The 22562-nt window shown below is 42.2% G+C and overlaps 3 protein-coding genes across 3 annotated transcripts; all 3 read left to right on the forward strand.

Moving 5' to 3' along the window:
• Window positions 1-886: 886 nt before the first annotated feature.
• On the forward strand, window positions 887-9531 carry LOC132256546 (octopamine receptor beta-1R-like). The gene is made up of 6 exons (XM_059753033.1): window positions 887-3036; window positions 4188-4239; window positions 4327-4472; window positions 6690-6992; window positions 7062-7413; window positions 8835-9531. Exons 1-6 carry the CDS (start codon window positions 2735-2737, stop codon window positions 8937-8939), a joined length of 1260 nt encoding a protein of 419 aa, XP_059609016.1. The 5' UTR covers window positions 887-2734; the 3' UTR covers window positions 8940-9531.
• Window positions 9532-9701: 170 nt separating this feature from the next.
• Window positions 9702-16981, forward strand: LOC132255934 (protein phosphatase 1 regulatory subunit 37). Its single transcript, XM_059752111.1, has 5 exons — window positions 9702-10724; window positions 10833-11038; window positions 11765-12566; window positions 12634-13892; window positions 13967-16981. Exons 1-5 carry the CDS (start codon window positions 10445-10447, stop codon window positions 15494-15496), a joined length of 4077 nt encoding a protein of 1358 aa, XP_059608094.1. The 5' UTR covers window positions 9702-10444; the 3' UTR covers window positions 15497-16981.
• A 209-nt stretch (window positions 16982-17190) lies between these two features.
• Window positions 17191-21678, forward strand: LOC132256026 (alkyldihydroxyacetonephosphate synthase). Its single transcript, XM_059752208.1, has 6 exons — window positions 17191-17783; window positions 19303-19392; window positions 19483-20668; window positions 21075-21179; window positions 21257-21410; window positions 21477-21678. The coding sequence occupies exons 1-6, from the start codon at window positions 17701-17703 to the stop codon at window positions 21671-21673; spliced, it is 1815 nt and encodes a 604-aa protein (XP_059608191.1). The 5' UTR covers window positions 17191-17700; the 3' UTR covers window positions 21674-21678.
• The last annotated feature ends 884 nt before the right edge of the window (window positions 21679-22562 follow it).

Consider the following 22562-nt stretch of genomic DNA (forward strand, 5'->3'; position numbering starts at 1 on the left):
TCAATACTCTAATCAAATCTGCATATTTTATACCTCTTTTTAACACAAATGCAGAAAACACCAGATTTCATGCCCAATATTGCAATGTGGTTTTTTTGTCCTGTAAAGCTTTTAGAGAAATAAATAGAATGCGAGATATAGATATGTATTTCTGAACATCTGCTGCGTATTTCTCCACGGCTTTGTTCTTTTTCAATATGGACACTTCTTGAGCATCTTCGGCTTCTCTGGGTAGCTTGAGCATTTTAATATTTTCGAGCACATCCCCTTCCATCACTCTGGGTGGCGAATATCATGACAAATTCAACGAATTGTTTATTCCCCCATCAAAGGAAGAATTTGGCGAAAATGTCTTAATCTCCTCACATCATGGCGGATAAATTTGATTATCCTTGCCTATTTTTTTTATGTAAAACACATGCTTATTTTTATGTCAAAATAAATTACAATCTGAAGGGGTATTTTGCTCGAGGAGGGCGCAGAAAAGGAGCTCATATAGGCCTTTTTATGTTATTTACCCTCGCTGGCACGGAGGCGAAGGAATCGGAAGGCTGATGGTCACAGTTGGGGCGGGCGGCGGTGCGGGCGGACATTCGATTCTAGGATACTTTGCCATACACATGGTTACTATATCCATAAACAGTGAAGAAATTTTCCGCCGAAGCTCGCCGATGAATAATCCGTGGGGTTACATTGTTTCGTCTCACCTGTTCTTGTCGCACTCACGCCAACTGGCCCGAAAGCTCGGCAAAAGTTCCCTTGTAGACTTTTCTGTGTTGGCGCTGTGGAGAATGCTCCTCTCGTCGACCTAAATTTTGGGGTAGCTTCAGCCAGCAGCCGCAGTTCTCTGGTCGCCCTCCTTTAGTTAACACGTATATCTCAATGTACCAGCACCCGCTTGGTCTCTCTGTGGCTCTCTTCAGTGTATGTGCCCCCGAGTCCATTCTCAAAGAAGCGCTTTCTGTGTACTCCTCGCGTGCTGTCTGGCTATCACAAAGCACAGCCTTTTCCCAAATAAGTGAGAAAAGAAGTCAACGGGGAAAGCCATTCTCAACGGCGGAATTTCCCTGTGAATTATAGAGTGAGAATAGCGCGTGGGGGTGGACTATACAGAGGATATCTCAGTGAATATTAATAATATTGATATATCGGGTATATATATAGTGATTGTCGATTGACACTGTGAGAATTTATTGTGAACATTCTGTGTGTGTTTTACATGTGAAAATAAGGGGGAGTCAAAGCGATAGTTTGCCGAGCGATAAATTTGCGATAAATTTTCGGTGGAGCGCATTTTCCATGAATATACCATTTGTATTCAACGCATTTACCACCCCCTCGTCAATTGACTCAAATACTACACGCTTTATGATACATATGCAATCATCATAATTCTATCAGACATTTCTCGAATTTCATTCTATCCCATGAGTGCCTCTAATCATTTGTAAAACTACGAATTGGAGTATTTTTGCTACACTTATCGCCAATCTATACATAAACGTGTGGGAGGAAAACAGGCTGAGAGCGCGGTGGAAAGGAGTTGAGTGGAAGCAGAAGGAGAGCAAAAGCATTTATTATTACTTTCCACTACATTTACATTGTGGCACCGAATGTATATTCATTCTTCACGCGATAAGCCCCAATCAATTCTTCTTGTAAGACGTGAGAGCACATCAGATAGAAAATTATTGAGGAGAGACCAGAACGGAAGGTGGAGAGTGTAAAGAAAGCCTCTAAAGCTAAATTCCATGTCGGGTGAAGGGAGACCGTGAACCATATATTGATATTTATATTTACCAACAATATACATGTATGTATGTACATATGAATGAGAAGGATCCATGTATAGATATAAATAAGTATATACAGTGTGATACACCTGAGTGAAGGAGAGTAAGAGAAATAACAGAGAACAAGTGAACTGGAGTGAAGAGCAAGGAGAGGCACTTCATCCTTAATGAAGTCACATCGCAATCTATATATCCAAAAAGCGATATCAAGATCCAAGAATTTTCCACAGCACAAGACTTGTTGTAACTCTCCAGGCATGAATTTACACTCGTAAAGGTGATGAGCAATTTACCGTGCAAATCCACATCACAAAACTTGCTCCCGTGCTGTTGAACATCTCAAAGAAGCTCCCACACCGTCGAGCTTTCTCTGGTGGACTGACAACTCCATGCAACTAGCAATCAAAGTGATAAGATATTTGCTCTCACATGTGAGTCGTTTTTTCTGCCATCCCCACGTTTGCTAAATGAATTCACCAAACTATATGTTTATTGTTGAGTGAAGTAGGAGCTCCTCAAACATGCTCGTCTTGACGCTCAAGATTACATAGGCTATTTGTGTTAACTCCCGAGTGGGGAGAGTGGAGGAGAGAGAAAAAAAATATAAGTAAATAAATCATATAGAAGGAATGAAGAATCTCCCGATTTCATCTCGAGATACTGCGCCAGAGTGGGAATCCTTTTGAAGAAGTTCGTGTGGAAGCGGCCGAGAAAAAAGACCATGGATAAACATGATAGAAATTAGATGGAGTGGAACTAGTGAAGGAAAAAAATTGATGATGGTGGAAAAATGTAATTTTAATGTGAACATATATACACTCCTCTGGACTGAGCCGTGAAGCGAGGCAAAGAGGAATATCACAACACAATCATAATCGCAATTGTGAAGGAATTTAATCGCTTCTCTTAGAAACCTTTCTAAATGTACACTTACTAATTATATGTATACTATGGAAACTCACGACAATCAATCTATGCAATCACTATTCTTATCATCGTCTGTGTCTTCTCTACTCTTTCAACTTCAATCGGGTATGAATAATTTCACCCTACCCGTGGACATTGAGCCATTCATGGCCTTCAACAATAATGGTTTCATCGATACCACCGTACCCATTCACATACCATCGCGGACACCACTCTTATTCCTCATAAAATCCTTTATTATATGCCTAATCATCCTCGCAGCAATTTTTGGGAATCTCCTTGTCATTGTGAGCGTCATGAGGCACCGAAAATTGAGGTAAAATATTGCATCAAATATTCACCGGACTGTTTTAGTCGTACCCGTTATCATCTGTCTCAAGGGGGTGATGGTGTTGCGAAATGGTGTACACTGCAAATCAATTTTTCACAAAGTCACTCTTCCTGGACAAGTTATGGTTCAGGCAGCAATATTTCCGTGCTTTATAGCACTACTTCCAAAAAGACATTTCAGGGATGAATCGTGTTGTCATTTTGATGAAACACTCCGAATTTATTTCATTAGCGAAAGTGACATGAATAACTGATAATGCGTATAATAAATATTTGATAATAATCATTGTTAAATAGCAATTTTCCCCACTTTCTCCTCCCCTACATAATATGTAAAAGTAAATGGAATAGTTTTCAAGAGATCCATTTTCTGATTGCTGCGCAATGTTTCGCCTGAGAATTAAGAAACTCACTGAATCTACAATTATGAAAATTTCCATTGTTGGCGAAGCTGGAGTTTGAGAAATTTCTCAGCAAAGTTCACCATCACAGTGCGAACTTGTTCTCAAACTTTGCAGCTCTAAACTTGTACTGATTGCCACTGTTCCAACTGCAATATGTGCAATTCTTGTGGAACTTAATTGCTCGGGTTTGATTGCGCTTCTATGCTTGCTTGCGTAGGGAAAATGGAAAAGTGATGTACGCTTTTTGCAACGACACCACCTCCTTGTCTTATTTTCATGTATTTTTTGACATATTTTGCGTAGAATTTCTCATTTCCTCACACCCCAGCCACGAGTGATAAAAATTCCTCAGAACGTATGGAGCAATCCTGTAGACACAGCATATATATATAGAGTTAATATTGTGCACTGTGGGAGAGTTATTTTGCAAAATAATATGCTAATGTTGAAAATATGTATGCTTGAGGAAGATGAGTCTCTCGTACGCTTCTCATTTGGAATTGGCAGAACTTGTAGGATGCCACCGCCATATAGTGTTTGGGTAGTAATATGGAAATTATATACGATTAGATTTTCTCTTCAATTTACCTCAAAAGTGTTTTCCAGAATTAATCCGCCTCGTCTCACTGTGCCTCCAAACCATTCACTCTCTCGTCCCCAAACTTGTTACATTAAATTATAAATTGGCTCTTTCTCCTCCTCCGGTTCACAACTCCCGCTCGTCACACTCCAGGGTGATAACAAACTACTTTGTTGTGTCACTTGCGATGGCGGATATGCTGGTGGTGAGTTGATGAAACATGAAATTGTGTCGTTGGCACACCACATGCATAAAAGAAGAGCTTCACTCTCATTTGCTAATTAAATTTCAGGCTTTGTGTGCCATGACATTCAATGCCTCTGTGGAAATCTCTGGCCGATGGCTCTTCGGATCGTTTATGTGCGACGTCTGGAACAGCCTCGATGTGTACTTCTCCACAGCCAGCATCCTCCATCTGTGCTGCATCTCCATGGACAGGTACGATGGGCCGTCGCGCTGGGGGGCCGGGAGGTTGTGTTCAAACTCACCAAAATCCCGGGATCAAAACACCCTCATTCGGAATCCATTTATACAGCATCCACTGCACAGGGTGGGTCGACAGAACCTCCCCAGAGCTTGTCAGATGCTCCAAAGTCCGATGGGGCGATCGGTTGAAGCCACCCTGCTTTCCTATTCAGAACTAAACGAGGTGTAATCTTCACAGTCTATCATGAGGGTGGCTCAGATGTTTAACTATAAACCCTAATAGCGGTCTAAGTCTATTGAAAAATGTTATTCCAGTAATTGAAGAGCGGAGTTTGCTCAATTTTACTGCATATCCAAATACGCTGTCGAGTAATAAATTTCATTCACGTTCTCTCACAATCCAATGGGAAAATTGCTCGTGAACGCTTAAATTGAACGCATGTCAATTAATTTTCGCAGGATCAAAGTATACACACTTTCACTGGCTATACAAGATGGATTTGAATGGAATTCGCCCAAAGTTTATACAACACAGTTCTATACATATAAAATGTTATTTCTAATATAAGTCACAATTCAGATGTTCATATCTCTACCATCTCAATCGATTTTATATCAGAGCCCCTGCTTTTCTCAGACATTTTGCCTAACCATGACACTTTAGCTCAACTCCCACACTCTCTGATAAACTTTTCAATATAATTTTTGCTTTGAGTAGAATTTACCTAAGTGACACCCATCACTTAAGAAGTTTGCTGTCTTACTCTGCCTGGCAAATGCACAAGTATTCCCCAGAAAACCCTATAAGTCTCCCAAAGGTCTTCACTTCCGTCTTCCGACTCGGCGATTAAGAACATCCGGACTCGCTTCCCAAAGGCACACCATACTTGTTAAAATGTGAGAGATTACACTTTACTTCTTATATTTCTCTAATACCATCAATTTAAATGTAACAGATGGAGAACTTAAATCTGGCAGTTTACTTTAGAAATGAATTGTAAATATTGGCGCTCATGAAAATCGCCCGCACTGTTACGTCAACGCATGAGCCATTAGAATAATAGCACTCTATACAAGAGACTCTTCTGTGCATTCTGTTTGAAAGTTTTCCAGAAAGAAAGAAGGATTGTATCGCATTGTTAATTGATAAAATGTTTATTCTGTGCCAGAGGGATTTTTCACTTAAAATCTTGCATTTCTCATATGCTTCAAAAATGTACGATTTTAATTGAAACTCTTGTTGAATCTTTAATCCTTGCTTTAATTAAATGAGAAATGTGAGTTATTACGGAACTCAAGTGTTTCGAGTTCTTGAGTAAAGGTATTTTTTTTTCAAATTCCCACTCAAATCTCCAGCGAATTAATATTTAATCTTAATAATAATATAGATAGAGTAGCATAATCCCTTCCTTTCCAATATAAAACCTGAGAGATTTGTGAAAGCTGTTATTTGGCGGTGCTTGAACTAGAAATTTCCATTGATTTTCCGATCAGGGCATGTCTAAAAACAACACCGAACAGTTTGTTTTTCCACCTAAAAGCCACATTTTATGTATTAACAATTACCTCTAGATTCATATAATGAAGTGACGCAAAGCAATTTAACTGAAATTTTTCCGTGTTTCTTAGCACCTTCTCTCATTCGAGGCCGCCTTATTGACCATTTCCCAACTCCAGCATTATCCAGTGAAATAAGACAATTTTTCTTCTTTATGCTTTGACACCTCCAAAGAAACTTTTGCGAGCATCATCTGTCTTTCCTTCGCATGAGAGTTGAAATAGATTGAAAACTTTCGAGGGAAAATATTACCCGTGACTTTAGCGTTCAAGCATGATCGCTTCCCAAGACGCGGTCATGTTTATATGATGAACCAAAGAGAGAAAATGTTCCCGTCTGCAGAAGCGAGCTTAAATTCATGTAGAGTCCTCGGAAGCTCGTGAGACGAAAGAGGTATGGAGAAGTCGATGTGCCGAATAAACAATCTGTGCACGAGAAGCAGGGAAGTGATTATCCCCCTGATGATATCTCAGATTCTTAATAACCTGCGGCATTTCATCTCATTCTGCGTATTTCCCTGGGATTCACCTTTTATGTTATAACTTCCTAGAGCGGAACTCAACTGAGAAAAGATTTGTGGGTGAAAGTTTATGCAGAATTTGCTGTATTGTGATAGCACAAATTGAGCACTGGGGGTAAATAAATTACTGCATTCTTTATTCAACCAACAGATACTATGCAATTGTCCAGCCACTGGATTATCCATTAATAATGACGTCGTCCAGAGTGTGGTGCATGCTGACGATAGTGTGGTTGTCGCCAGCATTGCTGTCCTTCGTGCCAATTTTTCTTGGATGGTACACCACGCAAGACAATCTCGAGTACTTGAAGCATCATCCCGATGTCTGTGAATTCACTGTGAATACTTCCTATGTCCTTATTAGCTCGTCTGTAAGTTTCTGGATACCCGGATTCATGATGTGCGTCCTGTACTACAAGATATATCAGGAGGCAGATCGTCAAGAGCGAATGCTGTAGGTCAAGAGTCCTTGAAGCCGTATCCATTTTCCACTAATAATTCTCCCGCATCTCTCTCTCTCCAGCTATAGATCAAAAGTTGCAGCTCTGTTGCTGGACAAGCACCTGCAGATTAATGGAATTGCCGTGGCGGGACAGCAGAACATCCAACCGATAGAGCCAATTGCCAGCTCGAAGATGAGGCGGGAACGCAAGGCGGCCAGAACGCTGGGCATCATTATGAGTGCCTTTCTCGCGTGCTGGCTCCCCTTCTTCCTCTGGTACGTCATTCACGTGCTGTGCGGCGACCACTGCTCCACCCCCAAGACAGTTGTTGTGGTTGTCTTCTGGATCGGCTACTTCAATTCGGCCCTCAATCCCGTCATTTACGCATACTTCAACCGAGAATTCCGTGCCGCTTTCAAAAAGACTCTGCAGGTGAGATATTTTTACAGCCACATTCAACCCAGCAACATCAAAGACGCCCTTTATGTTTATTGAAAAATACCTCGAATTTTCATTCAGTCATCAGCAGTTGAGAGTTTTCCCCATGAATCCACCCCTAAAGCAATTCATTTGCACCTTATCCCGAATTTTTCCCATTTCGTAATCACGCGCCTCACAGTTAAGTGTATTTATAGCCGTGATTCATGCTCACTGGAAATCATTCAGATACTCATAAAATGCCAGGAAAAAATTTCAACAAAACCTCCATGGCTGGAGTTCGGAGAAATTCCCAAGAAATTCCGCTGTAGTCTGACAACAGTTCAATAAAGAGAGGCCAAAAATCGCCCAATACCGCATTTGTGGCGCCATTCTGAGGTGTTGAGTTGATATATGGGAAAAAGTAATTACAGTGTGGAGGAAAATCACATACTAAATACTATGTAGTACATATTTGAGTACTTGACAGCTTTTTGATTCGTCCCTCAGCGCATGAAGGTCTAACGAAAGACAATAAAATATTCAGACACCCCAACAATGAGCCTCACCGAATCACGTATGCAGAACTCAATTGTATTAAGCAATATATCCGTAAAGCGTGGCAAAGCTCGGCTTAGTACATTATGCAATTCAATTACAATTTAGGAACAAAAGAAGCATTCCAGCATGGAACTGCATATTTAATTGCCCGCCACGCAAAATTCAGAGTATGATTTAATTAAACAGCTTGTGAAGATTTCATTCGGAAAAATCCTTTTGTGTCACTACAATTCCAAACTACACGAATACGCTAAATTACCTAAGAACACACACATACACCTCTCCGAAAATCCAGTCTCATTTTGCAAAACATTTTCATTACATTTGCTGGCAGCATTATTTCCGCACGATAAGCAGGAAGACTGCCTTCGCGACATTTGATAGTCATTTAAATTTGAGAGCATAATTACATTCATCTCTGGCGTCTCGTGTTACAAAGAAGGAATTGCCATGAATCATTATCTCGCTGAGAGGAACACCTGCGTATTTTTTATTAGGCTCAATTAAATTAATGCTTTATCAACATTGAGAGATGCCTCGCCAAATTGGCTGAAATTAAAATTATATATGGAAAATTGTGGGTGACGATTTTCATCTTTATTGCAATTTCGCGCCCACGTCGATTTTCCCACTCCTGTGCGGTCGCCTGTGCGAAAAATATCAAAAACGTGCCTCATTTTGCCCTGGATATTGATGGGCACATCGGGATTCTTATGGCAACCATGCATGAAATTGACCCCATTTGACCTTAAGGAATTCCCATTTGAAAGTCAAAGTTGAGTCTCTTCATGCATTGTCTATAGCCGCTCCTGAATATTGATTTGCATATCAAAGATGATATTTTCCCGCACGTGTTCTTTTTCTCCCCCAAATAGAGTTGCTGTCCACTTCCGAAAATCAATTGCCACCGTCTGCACGATCAAACAGGGCAAGTACACTCCACCGTGTCCTCGGAAATCCACATGGGAATGATTAATTGATAAAAAATGGAATTGATGTCGATTAATAAGATTAGGCGTTAAGTAATTGATTATATGTCTTTTAATGTAACTATTAAGGAATTATAGAGGTAATTTATTGAGGCTCATGTAGATTCATAATGAGTAATTTTTAGGCGTAAGGTGAAGAAAGATATTACATATCTTTTACAAAGAATGGCAAATATAGCGAGGTAATAGTAAATAGCGAGAGAGCCGAATGTGTATTTACAATCCATGTTAATTGTTACAGATTGTTATGATATATTTGGACTTATTGTACATGTACAGTAGATTGTGATAAAATGTATTTATTTACTAAGCTTCAGATGTATTTTATGAGAGAGCAATACTCTGTGAAAATAAAGACAGAAAAAAAATATCAGAAAGGGAAAAATCAATATCCTCAATTTCCCTTTTGCCAACATAATTGAACTTCCTCCGAAATATTCATTTCGATTGCCCGATATGTGACGGAAAAATTTCAAAAATACCCGGAATTTGCAGTCTGTAAGAGATTTTTTTTTTTAATAAAAATATTCAATAAAACACATTGAGCTCAATTTCAGCTATGAAATGTTTTTAATTAAAATACCTGAATAGAATTCTGAGTACACTAGATTACTAAATGGTAAGTAATTGTCTTGAAATGTATTAATTTTCTTTAATTCTAAACATATGAAATAAATGCTTAGTTCATGATTTTTCTTAATTTCTTTTGAAACTGGAAAAATTGTAAGAATTTTTCAGTAAACGTCTCTAGAATACGTGTAATATTTATTCAACTTATTTCTTTTACTCTTACTCTAAATCGTCACTCTTTGACAATGTTTTTGTGAATAAAATTGAAAACATTTAATTTATCACCGTTACTTTATCAGATTTTCTAAACGAGTGGTTCTTCCAAATCCGGTTACTTTGCTGTGGCGTCGCTTCGATCGGTCGCCGCGATGTTTTTTTCACCACTCCAAGTATGAGTGGTAAAATTCATATCAAAGTTTCATAGATTTCATCAGAATATTTTTCGTATACGAATTGGTTGAAATGCATGAAATTAATCATGTTCTATGGGTTCTGTGCTAATGGATAATTGTCTATTTTATTTCTGATCATTTTTGCTATTCAAATCGATTTGACATTTTGTGGTCCGTTTGCGAGCGATTTTACGCGGAACACAAGAAAATACTCAAAATACTTATCTTTTCTTCTGTATTTTGATTGGCTGTCTGAGAATTTTCGAGCCAATTCGGAATGTGTTGGGAGTGGAAAGTTTCCTGAAATTTTCCACACGCGCTCTCCGCGCGAAAGTTTCAGTGGTGTGTGCGGATTTCATGCAACTTTGAAGGCCTCAGCAGAGTGGTGGGAAAGTGGAGAGTGACAGTCGATGTGGGATTCCCTTCGAGAGTAGTGGTAGTGGAAAGTGTTTGCACATTAAAAATAAAACTTTTTTGCCACTCTGGGCGTTTCTACAAGCATTTGGCGTGAAGGAGCACTGAGCAGAGAATGCAATGGATGATCCCCAAGTGACGGAGAATGCCACAAAGTTGGGGGAGAGCGCCGGAAGCGATGGCCAGCAGGCGGAGGGAGTTTTCGCGAGTGATGACAACAGAGAGATCACAGGGAATAATGGACACCTACCACATCGCCAGCGCCGTCAATGGGCCAAGGCGAGACAGGCTGGCACTCTTGACGTCCACCACCTGTCCTCGAGTCGACGCGTCTCGTTCCCCAAGCACGACAGCGAGCTCGTGACGGGCTACCTGGAGCCCGCGAATCCCTGGGCCATCTGTAAGTATCGCCATGTCCGAGCCACTCTGTCTCTCGCGGACGCACGCACACACTCGCGGCCTGTTGAGTAATCTTATCCGATTCGCCCCCTCTCTGTCTCGCCCACAGCCAAGCCCAACCTCACGTCCAAGGAGCTCATTGAGCTGTACAAGAAATCCTGCCTCAAGCACGACGTGGAGCCGCTGCTCGTGGTGGTGAAGCACCTCGAGAGCCTCGACTTCCAGAACATGACGCTCCGCAGCAACTCGCTCATCCTCCGCGACAGCAAACTCAAGCCCGAATCATGCGAAGCCCTCGAGGAGATTCTCAAGCGAGTACGTAACTTCTGCACCACAGAAGGCCCCCAAGGACTCTGTGATGGCCACAACTTGTCCTTTGTTTCCTGCTCTCAGCATACTCGATGATTCTTTGTTTCCACTTTCTTGCTGCACAGTTTTTTTTGCTTCCGATACGTGATGTTATATAAATTTGCAAATGAGCATGTTTTTCTTCACTTTTTCGAAATCTTATTTGTAACGCGCCCAGTGTTAAGAGATCTCGCGGGGTTGTTGAAGCTATTATCCACTTAGCTATACGACGATGGTTCTTAAAATACGTTACTATGCTAGTCATGCAAGCAATCTACGCGCTGTTTGATACCTATGATTAGCATTAAGCCCATTAAGCCTGTAAAGATCGACGATGAACATCGCTTACGTACTATATTTTGCTTTTACTTCTTGCTGTTTTGCTATTTTTAAAATTACAATTATTAAAAAGATTTATTCTAAAGATAGTGTAGAGAAGCAATGTTTTGCAGCATCATTTATACTCACTCACACATTGAGAGATGTTTTTAATTATCAATATTTCCTAGAAAGAAGCAGAAGTAAAACAATGATTATGTCATTCGTAAAAGTAAATAGGGGGATAATGAATGTTTTGAGAAACATTCAGCTTTAGAAACTTTTCCCACTTATGAGGTCTCTGGCGTGAGAATGCGATGCCTCTAGGCTCACCTCCAGTCTGTAACATGCATCGTATGTTCACTCTCTTTGCAGATTCAATACAAACTAATTGACTTGACGTCATGTGACCTGGATGATAGCTCGGCGTCTGCCATGTTTGACATGATAGAGTTCTACGAGGCGGCCACGGAGCTGGACATCTCTGAGAATTGCTGCATCTCCCACCGCGGGTGGCAGGCGTGCGCGGCGATGATCAAGAAGAGTCAGGCCCTCAACGCCTTGCTCACCAGCGGCACCGCCATCTCCGAATCCAACGCCACGAATCTCGGCAAGGCTCTGATGTCCTCGGCGATTCACACGCTCAAGTTGGAGCACTGTGGGCTCACCGGGCGTCCACTGTCCTCACTCTGCTCCGCCCTGAAGAAGAACACGGTGCTGAAGGAACTGTGGCTGGCGCACAATGACCTCAACTGCTACGACGCCTACACGATTGGGAATCTGCTGAAGGCCAACTACTACCTGCAGTTTCTCGATATCAGCAACAACTCTATCGAGGACAACGGCGTGTGCCACATCGCGGAGGCTCTCATTAAGCAGAGCCAATACTTTCGGAACACCACGAATCCCATCAGTTCTGAGAAGGCGCCCGAGAATCCTGCCATGCAGAAGTTCGAACCCAAGAAAACACTCCCTCCAGTTGTTCAACGTCCTGTAGCAGCGCCCATTGTAGAGTCCCTGAAGGTGCCTGAAAAGATTATCTTAGCTCCTGAACCTGTTCCTGAGATCTCTGATGGCGAAAAGAGCGAAGAATCTGCTGATCCGAGTCCGCGGCTTGATAGCAAGCTCGTGACGATCTACGAAGGGGCTAGAAACAACAATAACACGGGACCACAAGGTATAATAATATCTTACACGCAATGCAATTCTCAGCATTACAACTACTAATGAAATGCACATTGCAGGGTCAATTCCTGAGGTGTTGGACAGCACAGAGCGAGAGATGTCTGGCGATAGTGACGACAAGACATCGGAAGACGAAAAGATTGTACAAAGCCCAGTATTAGCGGATGATGAGAGATCGACTGAAACTGTGTCAGAGGAGAAGCCACTGGAGGAGATCGAGCTGAAGATAGTGGAGAAGGAGGAGATCATCCCAGTGGCTGTGGAGGCCACTGAAGAGGCGCCCGTGCCGACTGAGGCTGAATGTCCGAACAACAATTCGGCGAGTGACGTAAACGAGAGCACTCATATGTCGGACGATGGCCAAGATAAGGTGCTCATCGACACGGAGCGCGATAAATCAGTTAATGAATTGTGCACAGCCAGTCTGATCGATATAAATAGGAATCCCGTGAAGGAGATTGTTGCAGGTGATGTGACCCACAGCGAGGAATTGACCACGCTGCCAAAACTATGCGACGAGGCGACAATATCCGAGATGCTTTCATTCACCAATTCCAATGACGCGACACTGAAGGAGGCAAGTGTGCCAACGGACGCTAATTTGATCTATCCTGGCACACCCAAATCACCCAAATGCTCCTCCGATATGACACCGGACAGCCCGGCCTCATTCACGGTGTCACAGTCGCTGGACAGCAGCATAGATTTCCCGGAGAATTCGCCATCGTTCGATTGTGTGTTTGATGTGCCTGTGGCGCGGCAGATCATCCCTGAGCGCTCTCTCAGCTCGGAGAGTCTAAACAGCGAGACCTCTATTGAGTCCAATGACTCCAAGAGCTCTATCAAGCTGGCTGAGAGCAAGTTCTCAAAGAATGGGACTCTGGAGCGGCAGAATTTGTCATCAGTGGAGCCGCCGCCCATCACGGCTCCCTCGGGACTCCAGGTGCTGGTATTGTGGAATAATCGCATTACCAAGAGATCTGCGGCGCCGGTGTCGGACGTCTTGAAGGCCACCACGACGCTCGAGATCCTCAATATTGGCAAGAATATCCTGTGCAACGATTTCGTGACGAGCATCAAAGCCCACCTGATAACGAACACCAGCCTCACGAATCTTGGTCTCCAGAGTGCTCATCTCACGTGCATAGCCGCAAAGACGCTGAGCGAGGTGCTGACAACGGGCCCCAATGGGGTGCTCCAGCGCGTAGACCTTCGCGACAACAACATTCAAATACCAGGGATTACAGCCCTCAACGACGCGTTGAAAGTCAACAAGACTCTCACTCGCTTGGATTTGGACAACACTCTCAAACGATATGTATATTCTATAGCTAAATTTGCATCTCCGTGTAACACTTCTCTCACTGCTCCACCGTCTCGTTTTCTTTCCAGGACACCGGCACAGACACCACGGAGTACTCCAGAATCCTCACGAGCATCCGGGCGCAGTGTCGACGCAATGAGCAGCCACTGGAGCCGCGCGATCCCATCAAGCCAACAGCCAAGCGCGCGAGGAGCGCCTTTCTGCCGTCACGAAAGATCTCTCTCACGTGCTCCACGCGTTCTCCGCTGGATCTGATGTGTGCGGGTGGGAAGCCGGAGAGGCAGTTGCTGGACTCAAATAGGAAAAGTGGTGGGCGCCTGAGATCACCTCTGCCCAGTCCTAATCCATCTCCCAGTGCATCACCAGTGCCAAGTCCGTCCCGAAGCCGTTTTCAAGTGTCGCGCGTCATCGAGGGTGGCTCCCCACTAACACCGCCCTCATCCACGAGCAGCTCACCAACTAACTCCATCACAAGTTCCCGCTTCCGTGTGACTACCATTAAAGAGCAGAAGCCCGTGACACCCGCTCCGGCTCCTGTGGCAGTACCCGTGGTGGCCACGACTCCGATCATTGTGGAGAAGATGGTGGTGCCTGAAAGGGAGATCAAAGTGGAGGTGATCGACAGTCCGGACATGGAAGTGAGTCGTCTGCTCACAACAGACGACAACTCCTCCATCGGTAGCGCGGACTCCTTCGACAGGCACGACATCAACACTTCTCTGAGCTCCACGGACAGCCTGGACATTATGGGCAGTGATCCGATGGTGAAGTTTGGGGAGAAGCACAAGGGAAGTGTCTCCAGTCAGGAGTCATTGTCCGATTCCACGCAACAGGAATCCTTCTGCTCTATGAGCAGCAACGAGAACACCCTCACGAGCAGCGTTCAGCTAGTGCCCAAAGGACTCCAAGTCAAGAGCCCGGAGAAGCGAGTGAGGAAGACTTCACGGACACTGGCGCCCAATCCTCAGGGATTCGATAAGTTCCTTCAAATATTTCAAACTCCTGTCGCCATGTTTGCGCAGAAGATGGAGCGAAAGTTGGACTTGGACGGACAGGAGAATATCAGCCAGACCCCATCCATTGCATCCACACTCGTGCCGCGCCGTGACAGTCCCATTGGGGAGCTGATCGCGCGCGTGACGGGGTCTGGGAAGAAAGAGGCTTCGTCTGAAGACGTTACACCTGTTGATAGCCAACCCACCACCGTCCTGCAGGCCAATGTCAGTCCGGACAACACGGCCACTTGTCCAGAGATAGACGTGCTGGCGGCGGATTGCATTCCTGTGGCGCTGAAGCAAGAGATTAAGGAGAACATCTCCCCAGAGCACACTATCACCGCCGCCAATGTGGACCTGCTGCAGGACGCCATGCAGGTGACGAAGGTGAAGTTCGAGGTGGGCAGCGGTGATGATGATACTGAGACGGAGGAGATAAGCCAGAAGCTGGAGTGCGGACTGCGCCCACTCACGCCCACCGACGAGAGTCACTCTCTTGGGCAGATCACCAGGGACTCGCTGAGCCTCCTGAAGGAGTCCTGCGGGAGTCGCCACGAGGACTCTCCATCCGCCACGCCGATGGTCCAGCACGCTGAGAAATAGAGCGGAGGCACGGGTGGAAGCACGCTGAGACAGAGAGAGTGAAAAGAAGAGAAATAACCTGTTGTTCTGTGATAGGTTCATTTGTGATAACATTATATTAACTTGATTAGTTTTTTTTGTTATTTTTATGTCTTTTATCATTTATTGGACATTTTATTTGACCTTTTATTTTGTTTATATACATCTCAGCGGGTAAAATCTTATTTAAATGTAAGTCCAATGTGAGGATGCGAAAAGCAGAAACTTATTGTGTGCGGAGAGGAGAAGGTGAAATGAAACAAAAAGTTAAAAAAAAAACTACACTTATTGCGGCAAGAATCAATTAAAGTCCCCTTTTTGTACCCCTGCCCCAACACTTAAGACAACTTGATTATGTAGATTAGGTGACTTAACAAGGTGAAATAATTCAATAGTTAACTCTTTTGTACTTTAAATGATAAAGACGCGAGGAGGTGAAGAGTGAAAAACAATTAAATCGAGTTGAAAATTGTGAATTATAAATTATGTGACGTAAAAGTCCAAATTAAGGTGAAAAACTATTTAAGTAGGGATTTTTAAATTAATCACAAATGCCATCGAGAATGTCATTCGAGAATACAAGTCGAGATGCGCGCAGATAAAGGACATTTAATGAGAAAGACAAATTGGGTGGAGAAAGAGAGAGAGAGAAATAGTATAGGATTATTCTATTTTGTTACAACTATTTGTTCCAATATATTGTAACGATTGTAACAAATCACTGTACGTAAAAGTATACAATTTGTAGGAATTGTGATATTATTAATTTGAATTCACGAAAGTTACTCATAAATCTATACAAAAAAGAAGCATAATAATGAATGATGAAAAAAAAAGTGTAATCGCGCATAGAATGAGAGGATGTTAAGTGAGAATTATAACGATAGAGATGATAACAAAGTGAAATTGACCCCACCAAAAGCACGATAATTGTTACTACTTTCAATATAATAATTCTGATCATTTGTATACATTGTACTTGTTCATGATATTGTTTAACACCAACAGACCTTCTTTACATTTACACGCTCCCCGCTCTTTTCCCCCCACTTCACTCGATTAAGTGATTCTTTTTCTTTATAATCACTCGTGAACACATTTATGCATAGCAAGAGAGTCGAGATCATGGTGTTAGTTATAGTGTTTTAACAATAAAGTATAACTGTAATTTTAAAAATAAAATCTGTACATCTAGCATAACGATACCTTGAAGGAGAGAATGGAGAAATCAACTTCTATGTACAATACATTATTTTCACTTTTACGATATATTTCAAATTATACTAAAATGATATGCTATTTTACTTGCAGGTTTGTGGAGGCGGCTTCTTCGCTAGAATATAAAATTACATGGTAGTGTCAATCGTATAATAGTGAACACTTATTAGTAATTCTATAGATTGTAGCAAACGTATGAGTACTTATTGTAAAAAATAGATTGGAAATAAAATTAAACATATTTAAAATCTGAAAAATGTGTGTGTTTTCTCAATAGTTTTAATCATTTTTTGATAAGAAGACTGACAAAATCTAAGTAAACAGTCAAAATTCAAACGCTCACGACTTCATCCATTCACCGTCAGATGTCGCGGTGGGTTAGAGCTCTCCCGCCTTTTCCATCAAATTCGAGGGTTTTCTAAACGACGCATGCGTTGCCACCGGACGTCCTCAATTGTCTTCTGTCACTGAGAATCACCGGGAATCGTGAGAAAAGCATCGTGTATTTTCCACAGAAACCACAATAAATAGGCACTCTTCTCAGGTGTTTCACGGGAAAGTGTGTGGCGCGAGTGTCGGAGGTGTGAGCAAGCAAACAAGCGCTGAGCAAGAGAGACCATCGTGTCAATCCTAAACGCGTGCCGAAAAAATTGTTATTCATGCGTCCAAAAAATCTATACACAGTTCCCTCCTTAAATTTGTGAGAGTCGGACGCTCTGGCGAGAGACTCATCTCGTGATCCGCTTCAGATACTGCTAGGGAGGCCTTCAATCACACTTCTCGGACGCTCCCCGAACTTATTGGTGCCATTTATTGGGGGCGATTTTCTAAGAAGCGCGATTCAGTTTGCACAGAGCATGACAAATGATAAGACAGCAGATAAGATAAAGTGGAAAGTGTGACTTCAGCGAGTTCAGTGTTTCTGGACATTGTAGGCGCTTCTAATTGTGATTTTTGAGGCCGCAAAAATGGTGCAAAAGGGTGAAAAATCTTCAAGCACGAGAGACGAAATGGCATCGAAGAAGATCGAGAGTGTGGTTCCAAAACAGAAGTGAGTAAAAAATCTTGAAAGAAAAAATCATGTTATTAAAATTGAGTAAAATAATTAGTTCAAACGATTGGCTTCGTGTACATTGAAACCTTCAAATAAATCTAATGGGAGCAAATTTGCAAAAAGTTGAGCTCCAAATCGCTCGCTAATAAGCAATTTCGTAACTTGACAGCGTATGGAATTTTGGACTGGGTGCAAAAAAAGATCGCAATGCGATTGAGGTGAAAATATTTCGCGATGTCCATCACACACTTGATTTGAGACGCTGGTAAACAGCCGTGGACTCGGATTTCCCTGTCAAGCCATAAGAGATAGAGGAAGACGTCGAGTGCCTAGAGCTAGTCATCGTGGTCATATAATTTATTGTGGCACTTGTAGCACGAGAGGAGATGAAGAAGTCATGTCTCGAAATTAAAATGAAAGTTTTCGGGTGTGAATTATCTGTAATTCGTCTATTACACTTTTTTTTTTAACCTTATGCAATAGCAGCTCTGCGGTCTCTTAGCGACCTTTTGTCGTATTATTGTCAGTACAACTGATTCAACGAATCACAGACACGCACTTCACGTTACAATGGCTTTTCTCTCAGAGGGAATTCTCTTCAAAAGGAAAACGTCACAACACTCTCACCTTGTCTTGGGCTTTCGCCAAAAAAAAACAACACGGCCTAACAACTGGTTTAGCAAACTCGCGGTGGTTCAATCGTGGGTTCAAATGCCCTAAAAGTGCAATAAAAATCTCAATTTGCCTATCTGCAGAGCAATTTAGGAATTTTAACACGATTTCTACACTTTGTTTTTCTCTTTCGAAAGAAAACGTCCAAAGTCTCAATTTGAGAGATCCGATGAAGACAAGAGTGAAATGAAAATCTAACAATAACAACTTCTACAAAAATTACAATTCAAGTTCAGATACTTCAACACTCGAGTATTCAACATTCGATTGCATTATTTGTTGTCCGTATAGGAAAGAAATCACACTTTGTCGTGATATTTGCATGAGAAGTGCCTTTTGTTGGATGTGCAAATAAAAAGCATTTTAATTATGACTTCTTCAGTAAAAATAAATAGCCACTTAAGATGAAAGTATGAATGGTCCAACTTGTTGATGAGGAATTCACGTTGTGTAACAGCGCAGATTTCTTATCCTGATGCGTAAAAGGCTTGTTAACTATGTATCAAATCAGACATTAGTAGGCTCTTGAGTAGGTCTTATTGGATTGTTGATGATATTTTGCAGACAAAAAAGGCTTCCCATTGAGTTAACTAACGTACCAATTGGCAGATCTAATTGACCTTAACCGACTTACCTAACAAATTCGCAATGGGCTTCTTGTCGCTTAACCCTTACCTTTCACTTTCTTATTGGCTGAACTTGTGGTGAAGCATTCAGGAAAAACGCCGTGCATAATAATAGCGTTGTTAATTTTTGATAAACAACTTTAAATTTTTGAATAAACATTTCCATTTTGGCTATTTCACTATGAATCTTAATGATTTCATTCGTTCTTCATTTTCAGACATGAACTCCTCAAGTGGAATGGATGGGGCTACAATGACTCAAAGTTCTACGTGAACTCTGAAAAAATTCTAGCCTTCAGTGGTTCTCGGTAAATCAATGGTTCTTGGGAATAACAGCACATGTCTTTTAAATCAATAATTTAAATATAATCGGCTTTCCACTTTCTCTCTATTCAAAGGTATCCGATTGGTGAGCAAGACTTGCCGAACTTCACGAAGTGGGTTCTGAAGAAATTCCACGTAGATTTGGATGACCCTCAGAAATCTCAGGATATTCCCCAAAATCTCCCCGAGCCGAGAATCAGCCAGGAGTTTGTGGACAACCTGAGGAGACTGCAAGTGGATTTCTCAACGAGTGGATTGGATAGATTGATTAGATGCCACGGGCAAACTCTCTATGACATCGAGACTCTGCGTCGTGGCACGTTTAAGAGGATCCCTGATGTTGTACTCTGGCCAGCTTCCCATGAAGCCGTCGTGGAGCTCGTTGAGCTTGCGAATAAGCTTGACGTGGTTCTCATTCCCTTCGGAGGAGGCACGAGTGTTTCTGGCGCCATCACTTGTCCACACGATGAGATGCGCACGATAGCGGCCGTGGACATGTGCCAGATGAATCGGATGCTGTGGTTGGATAGGGAAAACCTGGTGGTGTGCTTCGAGGCGGGAATTGTGGGTCAGGATCTCGAGCGCGAACTGCGGAAACTCGGCCTCACCGTTGGCCACGAGCCCGACAGCTATGAGTTCTCCACTCTGGGCGGCTGGGTGGCCACTCGAGCCAGTGGCATGAAGAAGAACGTGTACGGGAATATAGAAGATCTTGTGGTGCGAGTGAAAATGGCCACAAGTCGAGGAGTTCTTGAGCGAAACATTGCTGCTCCTCGAGTCTCCTGCGGTCCTGACTTTAATCACATCATCATGGGCTCAGAAGGTACTCTTGGAATCGTAACAGAAGTCCTCCTGAAGGTTCGTCCTTTGCCGCCTGTGAAGCGCTATGGATCCCTCGTCTTTCCGGACTTTGCATCGGGAGTGAAGTTTATGCGGGAAGTGGCCAAGAGACGCTGCCAGCCGGCTTCTATCCGCCTTATAGACAATGAGCAATTTCAATTTGGTCAAGCCTTGAAGCCTGAGGGAAGCGTCCTTACGGGTTTTGTGGAGAAACTGAAAAAATTATATCTCTTCGGGTGGAAAGGATTTGATATTGAGAAAATCTGCGTCACGACGCTCTTGTTTGAGGGTGAGACGAATGATGTGAATACTCAGGAGAAGCTCATCTACGAAATTGCCAAGAGATTCGGAGGAATTCCTGCTGGAGCGCAAAATGGGGAACGAGGATATGTTTTGACTTTCGTTATTGCTTACATTCGGGTGAGTAATCTCTGTGAACATTCGCCTAAACACTCAAATTGAAATTGAGAAAAAATAGATCGAGAGTTAACCTTTGCAAATCATAACAGAGAGTTAATTGCGAAATTTAATGCTCGTTTGTGGAATTGCGAAATTCAATAACTCCCGCCCGCCCATTGAAATATCACTTTTGATCTCTGAAAATGAATGCAGTCCATAAGACAATCAGTTGAAAGAGAACCCTCCCAGTTTGCATACTGTCTAATTGACTGGCTTTTGAGCTTATTGTCCGAGAACGAGACAGACATTAATTCTCGCGGAGTTTCACAAATCGTCACTTACATGACACATGATGGCCACTCTCTTAGATCATGTGTTTAACTGGTGGGAAAGCTCGCTTACAATGTATGCCTCTCTTCACACGCAGGATCTGGGCTTGGACTACAACGTCGTGGCGGAGTCATTCGAGACATCTGTGCCATGGGATCGATGCGAGGCTCTCTGCGAAAATGTGAAAGAGCGAGTGCGACGGGTAAATATTTGCCAGTGAATATTATTAATTGCACCTCAGATGGATTGACAATGTATCACTCTTGTTGATTCGGACAGGAATGTGCCGCGCTCAGCATTAGTGACTATTTAATCTCTTGTCGAGTGACACAGACGTACGATGCCGGGGCCTGTGTTTACTTCTACTTCGGCTTCAACTCACGCGGAATGGCCGATCCGGCGCATGTTTACGAGGAAATCGAAAGCAAAGCCCGTGAGCACATCACATGTGAGGGCGATCTCAATATCCGACTGATTTATTACCTTTTTTCTCGCACAGGTGACGAAATTTTGTCTTCAGGCGGCACAATTTCCCACCATCACGGTGTGGGAAAGTTGAGAAAGAAGTGGTATCCGCAGAGCATCTCCTCGGTCGGACTCAGTCTCTATCACGCCACGAAGCAAGAATTGGATCCCAAGAATATCTTCGCAGTGGGCAATTTAGCCAGTGATAGTTCTGCTCTCGCCAAATTGTAATTGCTTACCTCCTCTTCATAAGTATTTCATACATTTTCCGAGTCTTTTTTCCATTTTCTCGTCCTGGACATCGACATTCCTGCATGTAATCCGCGTGTCTCTCATAATTCATACATTTGCGATAGTATTTAAGTGAATTCATTAGTACAAAGCTGCCATTTGTAGTGCGAATAGAAAGAGAAAGTGTGCGATATATTGGGTACAGTGGGTGGCAAAAGTGTTGTAAATTCACATGGGGGTTTGAGGAGTTGTGTTATTTCGGGTATGGTTTAAATAATATATTTACAAATTTGTGTGTGTGTGTGTTTTTGGAATAAAAATACGTTCAAATATTTTCTATTTATAAATCATTCTGTATTTAGATTGAATTTCTACTGTGAAATCAATGTCTATTTTCATGAAATTACACCTTTTGTGATTGTACATTTAACAAAATGTTTATTTAAAAAGTAACATTTAATATTCCATCATCAGTTACATGTTTGTCCACTCTACTATTTTTAGTACAGCACCAGTAAAAGTGAAATTAATAATGTGAAAGTCATATGTTTTTTGAGGTCATTGAAGTTGAGTAACTATTATGCTTGAAAATGTTTTATTTTTCTAGGATCTTTCCTAAAATCAAGACCAGGTGTTAGAAATGATTTGAGAAAGTCTAAATTAATCCCTTAGGCCTATTTACTAGGGAAAAGGCCGGGGACATTAAGTACAAGATAGTTTTTTTTTCTAATTTAAAGTTTTTCATAAGTATAAAAAAATAACTATATATATTTTTGTTTTTATATAAATAATATTACCTAATACCCTTTCAGTGTTTTTGATACATATAATAATTTAAGATTTCGGAGCACCACAAAATGCACTACACAGCTATACACTTTTCTTTTTT

Source organism: Phlebotomus argentipes, unplaced genomic scaffold (assembly GCF_947086385.1).
Source record: "Phlebotomus argentipes unplaced genomic scaffold, Phlebotomus argentipes genome assembly contig_6, whole genome shotgun sequence".
In the NCBI taxonomy this organism is placed as follows: domain Eukaryota; kingdom Metazoa; phylum Arthropoda; class Insecta; order Diptera; family Psychodidae; genus Phlebotomus; species Phlebotomus argentipes.

What these genes read in the sequence shown, in the direction of transcription:
- LOC132256026 (XM_059752208.1), top strand. Translation starts at nt 17,701, where the DNA reads ATGGTGCAAAAGGGTGAAAAATCTTCAAGCACGAGAGACGAAATGGCA. An exon ending in TGAAAGAGCGAGTGCGACGG is followed by an intron (nt 21,180 to 21,256) that starts GTAAATATTTGC and finishes TGATTCGGACAG; the next exon opens with GAATGTGCCGCGCTCAGCAT. An exon ending in GGAAATCGAAAGCAAAGCCC is followed by an intron (nt 21,411 to 21,476) that starts GTGAGCACATCA and finishes TTTCTCGCACAG; the next exon opens with GTGACGAAATTTTGTCTTCA.
- LOC132256546 (XM_059753033.1), top strand. Translation starts at nt 2,735, where the DNA reads ATGTATACTATGGAAACTCACGACAATCAATCTATGCAATCACTATTC. An exon ending in CGATGGCGGATATGCTGGTG is followed by an intron (nt 4,240 to 4,326) that starts GTGAGTTGATGA and finishes ATTAAATTTCAG; the next exon opens with GCTTTGTGTGCCATGACATT. An exon ending in CTTTCAAAAAGACTCTGCAG is followed by an intron (nt 7,414 to 8,834) that starts GTGAGATATTTT and finishes TCCCCCAAATAG; the next exon opens with AGTTGCTGTCCACTTCCGAA.
- LOC132255934 (XM_059752111.1), top strand. Translation starts at nt 10,445, where the DNA reads ATGGATGATCCCCAAGTGACGGAGAATGCCACAAAGTTGGGGGAGAGC. An exon ending in CGCGAATCCCTGGGCCATCT is followed by an intron (nt 10,725 to 10,832) that starts GTAAGTATCGCC and finishes TCTCGCCCACAG; the next exon opens with CCAAGCCCAACCTCACGTCC. An exon ending in TCGAGGAGATTCTCAAGCGA is followed by an intron (nt 11,039 to 11,764) that starts GTACGTAACTTC and finishes CTCTCTTTGCAG; the next exon opens with ATTCAATACAAACTAATTGA.